At 27.5% G+C, this 7,913-nt stretch overlaps 1 protein-coding gene across 1 annotated transcript; it reads left to right on the forward strand.

Annotated features, from left to right (window-relative positions):
* Nucleotides 1-368: 368 nt before the first annotated feature.
* Nucleotides 369-6,129, forward strand: LOC113797575 (rho GTPase-activating protein 1-like). Its single transcript, XM_075825250.1, is given in 6 exon segments — nt 369-660; nt 663-1,186; nt 4,146-4,463; nt 4,549-4,674; nt 4,733-5,138; nt 5,196-6,129. Coding segments are annotated over 6 exon segments (1,749 nt in total). The 5' UTR covers nt 369-501; the 3' UTR covers nt 5,412-6,129.
* Nucleotides 6,130-7,913: the final 1,784 nt, after the last annotated feature.

A 7,913-nucleotide genomic window follows, 5' to 3' on the forward strand; every position in this document is an offset into this window, starting at 1 on the left:
ATTTGTTTGTATTTTTTTGTTTAGTGTCTAGTATTATACACCCTTTATAATTTTATTTATTTATTCTATTTCAAAAATATATAGTATCACAATCATCAACATCGACACATCAATTTTCATCATCATCAACAATTAATGGTATTGGTGTCGATCTAATCGACGATGAAAGTGAAGCTAATCTCCATTCATTTCAAGGAAATGAAGCTGGACAAGATCTTGATTATGAACCAGCATTAGAGTTTGATGATACAGAATTAGCAAAAGCAACGATTGAATTAGCAACAACTACAACACCAATATCAACAACAGCAGCAACATCAATAACAACTCAATCATTTTATATGTATCATAATAATAATAATAATAATATTAACGATACAATGAATAATATTTGTACAGGTGTGGTGCCTGTTACATCATCAATTGTTTCCGGTACCTGTATAAATTATCATCATCATATTGTACATGATGATGATATTGTTGATGGATCTTTAATATTAGATGATAATCCATTGTTCAGTATCGATTCAACCACTCATTTTGATGATGATGATGAAGATCATCCTTATTGTGATAAAATCCGTGATGATTCATACTACGAAAATAATGCTGATAATAATAATAACAATAATAATAATGAAAATGATTCGGATCATAGTGATAATAATAAATCATCATCAAAATCTCAACTTCCCATTTCGAATGGCTTCCTTGAAAAATTGACAACAAATTCCAATGATAATCATATAAATCATAATGACCAACAACAATCGAATATGAACAATTACAATGACGATAATGATGATCATTCGATACAAAATCAATCGACCATTCAGGCAACAAGACCAACAAATCTTCAATGTTTAAATAATCTTAAAAATCAATCATCATTATCAACACCGATCGTTCCGATTGATGTTTCATCCATCTATCTTCATTCACCGGATGAATTGTTGGAAGAAAATTTTGAAGAAGCATTACGTGAACAATATACATCATTACCGCCATTAGATCCGGCATTTGATCTTGCCCTTTCCGGCGGCGATTGTGATGAAAATTTTGATGACATAACTAAACATGGAATTGTTGGCGTTGCTGGTGATGATAAATTTGCAAGAAAAATTATAACCATTTATGCTTGTCGTTTACCATCAAATAAGACATTTAATTATGCAAAATTTCTTAGGTATGTTGTTATTTGTATTCAATCGATTAATAATAATCTGCAAAAAAAAGTATGGTGAAAAAATGAATAAATTGTTAGCAAATTTATTATGTGTTATTGATTGATTGAGCGATGATTGACCTGGAAAGAAAAATGAAATTGAGAGAAAAAGACCACAAAACCATTATTTATTGTAACCTACCGTTTTATAATATCCTTTATCCTTAATCATAATAATGCGGACATTTTTTTTCCTGCTATTCGAAATCGAAAGTTTTCGTTTTTTTTCTTATCTCTCATTCTCATACACATCATCACCATAATAATCATCATCACTGTAAATCATTTAGTTTTATTTTCTTCCCATTGTATTGTTTATGATTTTTATTTTCTCTGTCCATCATCGTTTTCATTCATTTTGATCATCATCATCATCATCAATGTTATGATCGAAAAAAAGAGTTTAGCTATATTGGAACAACAACAATAAACAAATAAATATTTCAAGATTATCGATAAATGATTATGAAAAATACGATTTTTTTCCAGTTCAATCAGATTTTCAAATATTTGTGCAAAAGGAATTTTATGTTCAAAAAAAACTAACAAAACAAAACAAAAATCAAATCGGTTTTGTGTTTGTGTATGTGCGGGACAATCCCAATGGCCCACAGAAATTTCGTTTTTTATTTTCATTCTTTGAAATGATAATGATAATGGTCAGAATGATGGTTTGAGTAAGAAAAAAACAACAAAAAGTCATTCGATTTTTATGTTTTTTGACGATTTTTTTTGTTATTGTTCAAATTTTTCAATTAACACAAATTTTAGTGTCCGTGTGTGTGTTTTTAATGTGTTTGTTATCATCTTTTTTTTCTTTCTCCATTCTTTCAAGATGATGATCATCAAATGTGAACAATACACATAATTATGATATTGATGGATTGTGTTCACAATTTGAGTCAAAATCATCAAGGGCTTAATTTTTATGATTTGAACAAATAATAAAAAGATGTTGTTGTTGTTGACCCAAAAGAATTGTTGATAATAATAAGTTATTATTCAAATCATAATCATCATCATTATTACTGGGCTTCTGTTTTTTTGGGTTGTGATATAACAATCTCACCCTTTGTTAAATAGAGATCATTTTCAACCAAAAAAAAAACTGTTTATTTTTATTTGACAGTAGCGAAAATATAATAAACAATAGAATTATATTTGAAATTGATCTTTTTTTTCATATTGACTTTGGTTTTTTGCTTTTCGGTACATAAATCGATCATTTTCATTACCTTGTTTGTTTTGTTTTTGTTGATGGAATGATCAATTTTGTTTTTTGTCGAACAAAACAGCCAAACAAAACAAAATAAATATCATAGTCGAGGTTTTTTTTTCTTCTTCTTCCCCTCGTTTGTTCATCAATAAATGTTGACGTTTGAATGAATGTATATCATCATTGTAATCATTCATGAACATGATTATTATCATCATCAATTCTAGGTTAGCTAACTAGTAGTAGATTTTATTTCCATTTTCTGGTCAAAAAAAAAATATCATAATCTTCTTTTTGTTGTTGTTCATTGTTACATTGTCGCCATTATATTTAATATTGACTAATTTTATTGCCATTATCATGATTATATAACCAACCAACCAACTAACCAATCATCATCATTATAATGAACTGTTTTTATTTTTAGACTACAATCATCATATCAGATACATATGTGTATGTGTGTATTGTAGATTCTTTTTTCTACCTATCTACTATAGAGAATCATTTAAAATTTTGATTGTTTTTTTTTTTTGTTGTATACCTTAACAAACTATAAATATAGTAAACATTTGTTTAATCTTTTTTCCTCTCTTTCTCTCTCTCTTTGGTTTTTCTAACGAAACAAAATATATGGAAAATAATCTCGTGACCTATGCTGATATAAAATATAACAATTATCTAGCATTGTTGGTGAATGCTAATTTGAATGTCGAAAAAAAATTCATTTTTGTTAAGTTGTTGTTGTTGTTGTCTTTTTTTAAACTTGTTAGTTATGCAATATGATAAGTTATGAATGTAACATGAATATATAGGATTTGGATGACATTTTCTTGTTGTTCATCGTTAAGATGATGATGATGATGATGATCATCATCATTATTATCAACATGGTCATTGAAGATGAACGCTATATTCAGTTTTTTTTTATTTTGGTTTTTACTGTGATCAAACAAATGAATGAATGAATGAATCTTTTCTCATTTAATATATGGATATATTATTATTATTTTCAAGAAAGAAATGTCGTCCTATTTTTTTCAGGTATACAGTTAAGATATATGAACATAACCATATGTTCAATGTAGAAATTGTTGACAATTTTATTTTCTTTATATTCGTTGTTGTTGCTGTTTAAAAAATCATGATAAGTTCAATTTGATCTACTTTTAACGCCTCATTGATCATGATGATGATTATGATGATACACTGAAGATATTATATGATTGTCTTGAACTAGCACGCAACCGAAATCCTTTACCTGTGAAGATGATGATGATCATTACATTTCACTTTTTGTTTTGTTTTTCTACTCTCGAATCTTGAATTCACTGATTTCATCTTGCTTTTTTCTGAATGTTTCATTTTTCATTCAATTCAATTCGTTTGTTGCTATTGTAATTTGATAATTTAATGATGATGATGATCTATGAGATATGTTTGGAAGAAAAAGAGAGAAACACCTTAAACAAAGATAACGCTACCTGAATCATGATCATTGATCTAATTACTAATTATAATGTAATGATGATAATTATAATTAATATTAATTTTGATAACAAGTTTTGATTATGATTCGATTAATGATATTTTTAGACGTAATTAACTAAAAATTTTATTTCTCATCCTATCGATTGTTGTTATTTGTCTATTTTTGTTTTGGAAAAAAATTAAATTTAAATATTTAAAAATTTCTATTACTAGATATCTTTTACGTACATTGGATCGATATGTTGAAAATGATTATGCACTTGTCTATTTTCATCAAGGATTAACAAGCGATAATAAACCATCATTCGGTTGGCTATGGCAAGCATATCGAGCTTTTGATCGTAAATATAAAAAGAATCTAAAAGAATTATTTATCGTTCATCCAACATCATTCATTCGCATTGTATTACAATTGTTTCGCCCATTTTTATCGGCTAAATTTGGCCGAAAACTCCATTACATAAATCATCTCGATGAATTACGTGCTCATCTACATCTAGAACGGATACATATCCCTCAATCAGTTTTCGAGTAAGTTTAAACAATCCCTATTTTTTTCTCTCTCCTAATTTATTTCGAATTTCTTTCTTTTTGATGATGATGGTAAATCAACCAGTCATGATAAAAAACAGCTTAAATCTCGTGTGTTTGGACGATTTAAAAGTAGTGCCAGTAACAATTCATTGAACCGTTCTTGTGTATCATATCCGAACACTCAACAATTTCGTGTAGCACTTGATGTGTAAGTGTTAACCAATTTTCTGAAAGTATAAAGTAAATTAATTTTTGCCATCACAAAGTCTAATTGAGCAGAATGGGGGTGATCCGATACCGCGAACAATTAGAACATGTGTCAAATTTTTGGAACAAGATTCATCATTGGATGTGGAAGGTGTATTTCGACGTTCGGCCAAAGTTAATATCGTAAAAAATGTTCAACAATCATTCAATTTGGGTGAAAATGTCAATTTCGAAAGTTTGATTGCTAACACCGAGATGTCGCTCGAATCAACTGTTCATGTTGCTGCCGTTATTGTGAAATCATTTTTGCGCGAATTACCAGAACCACTTTTAACGTTTCAATTGTATGAAGATATAATTAATTTTCAACAGATATCTGGTGGACCTTCACCCGAACAACGTCAAGAAAAATTATCCTTTGCAAAGAATCTAGTCCTTAATCGTCTACCGGAACCAAATTATCAAGTAGGTTATAATTAGTTTTTCAACATTTGACTAATTCTATCATTTGATTCCATACAGCTACTCAAATATATCATTGAATTTTTAGTCAAAGTAATGGACCATTCAGAATTCAACAAAATGACTGCATCGAATTTGGCCATTGTTTTCGGACCAAATTTATTATGGTCAAACAAAACAAATCAAACATTGGATTCATCATTGGATTCTATTACAGCAATCAATAGTTTTACGGAATTTCTATTGCGCAATAAAGAGCAAATCTTTATCAGATAATTCTTACTAATATTTATCATATTGAATATCATCAACATCATATTTGTTATTACAGAAGGTCTACAACAGACAACATTTATCAATAACGAAAATTCTTGATCTTAATCTTAATTCCCTCATTGCTCACACGACCATATTGTTTTGATAATAATTTTTCACATCAATTATTCTTCTCTATTAACTTCCTCGATGTTCTCTTTCTTCTCTCAATTATTGTCACGATACTTTTGATTAGTTAATTATTATTGTTATGTTTGTCAAAATTATACAAAAAGATTCCATTTGAATTGTATTCTATTTAGCGATTGTTTTTCTTTTTTATTTTGATTTTATTGAAAATGTACGTTGTTTTTATCTATCTAAACTATGCGAATCTATTATTTTATGGATTAATATTATTAAATGTTGAATCTTACCAGAACGATTGAAACTGCAAATAAAGAAAAGCAGAGATTGGTTCGAATAAAATATAATTTCCAACTATTGATTTATGATCTAAGATTATCTTAGTTATTTTTTGTCAATATTTTGTTGTAACCATAATGGTTTTGATTAACATATTGCATTGAATTCAGAATTTTGTTTTTTGTTTTGTTTATTTTTTTCATGATTAACGTTCGGCTATTTTTTCATTTGACCAATGGTCGATGATGATATCCCACCGAATCAGTATTATTATATATGAAAATTAAATAATAATATCAGTTCTCGATTATCACATTTTTTCTGTTTGTTTGTTTGTTTGTTATCCAGAAAAAAAAACAAAAATCCATAGTCAATAAGTGATGATCGTATTAATGATTGAAATCATCAAAAATAATGATAAATATTGCAGATTCAATCGATATGATTGCCATTATTCACTAGAATCATCATTATCACAAACATCATCTGCAGTATCATCCATATGATTATTGTCGATGGGACACTTTTTGTAAGTGAAAGAGAGAAAGCGATATCTTATTTAGTTATGACAAAATAAATAAGATTGTTAAAGCAAAAAAATAAATAATAAAAAAGCAAATCCAATACTAGCCGACCAACAAATAGAATATTCAATGAAGTGTCCATTGCCAAATCGATATTGTATGTTTGTGATTCAATATCATACATTTGAACGATGACAAACAACAAAATCCGTATATATTGTGGATATAGAAAATAAAAAACCGAACAGTTCTGTATATTTTTTTCCATAATAATTTCCGACCGGACATTTTACGCAACGGACTATCAACGATATTATTTTTCAATTCAATTCGATTCAATGTAATACAGTCGAAGTGGTAGTAGTAGTAAAAAAAAGTTGGAATAAAATTGATGATTTATTTATATCCACAGCATGATATGTGTTTGTGTTTTCGGAAAGATCGGTTTATGTTCAAAAAAAAAAAAAAAAAAAAAAAAAACAAAAGCAAAAATCATAATCATTTATTATTGAATAATCATCATCATATTTTGGTTTTCATAATCATACAAGAATTGATGCATTATTTCTATTTTTACTCGTTTCCTATATATTGTTGTTTTTTTGGATATAATCAATGATCAATCAATGGAAGAAGGTCAATTTGATTCATATCAATTCCAATATTTTGAATCGATTTTATTTTTAGAATGAAGATAAAGTTCTGAAGAAATCAGAATTCATGTCTATTTCGAATGTTTGAACACAGTTGACTCATCTTAGTAAATATTGTTCATCATTATCTTTTTTTTCTAATTTTTTTTTATCATCATTCTTTATAGAAACTTTTGTCCCGATGGAATATTCATTATTCATGAAAATCTTAGTTTCTTTTTTCTGATTTCGTTGTTGTTGTTGTTGTTGTTGTAAAAAAATGGAAAGTTCAATTGTCTAAGCAGATTGTTGTCACAAAATGTTATTAAATAATAGATAGAATAAAAAGATTTCACCATTGGACAAATAAAAATGATGATGATGATGATAAAGTTAATTATTGTTTGTGTTTGTGGATATCATATGGTTGGCGAAGAATATAAAAAGATGATTTTGTTCATCAAAAATTCTTCAGTAATTCAATGTATACGTTGTGATGATTAATGGTTGACCAAATATATAATAAACAAATATAATAATTCGACGGTTAGCAACAATCATTTTGTGGTTATAGTAGTCTGTGGTTTTATTTCAAATGCAGAATCTTCTACTATTTATACATATGTAATCACATCATACACAAACTTACTTAATTCCGTTTGAATAAGAATTTCATCAGAACCTTTGAAAAAAAACTTTTGAATTGAAAACGAATGAGAACGACCAACCAGAATCAGTTTTCTGATTATTTATTTATTTGCTGTTTTTGTTGCTGAGAATATTTCCAATTGACTATTTTTTTCAGATAGAATCTTGAATGATAAAAATTTTTGATTTCATCGGAAATTTTATTATTATTATTATTCTGCTTTTTAAAAAACATTCTGTTTAAAAATAAAAATCATGTCCATTTCATATCAAAATGCAAATTGTTCTTGTTT

Source organism: Dermatophagoides pteronyssinus, unplaced genomic scaffold (assembly GCF_027571235.1).
Source record: "Dermatophagoides pteronyssinus isolate colony J.1.1.1.1 unplaced genomic scaffold, Derpt_VIB-CSIC_2022.12 sq0003, whole genome shotgun sequence".
Lineage (NCBI taxonomy): Eukaryota > Metazoa > Arthropoda > Arachnida > Sarcoptiformes > Pyroglyphidae > Dermatophagoides > Dermatophagoides pteronyssinus.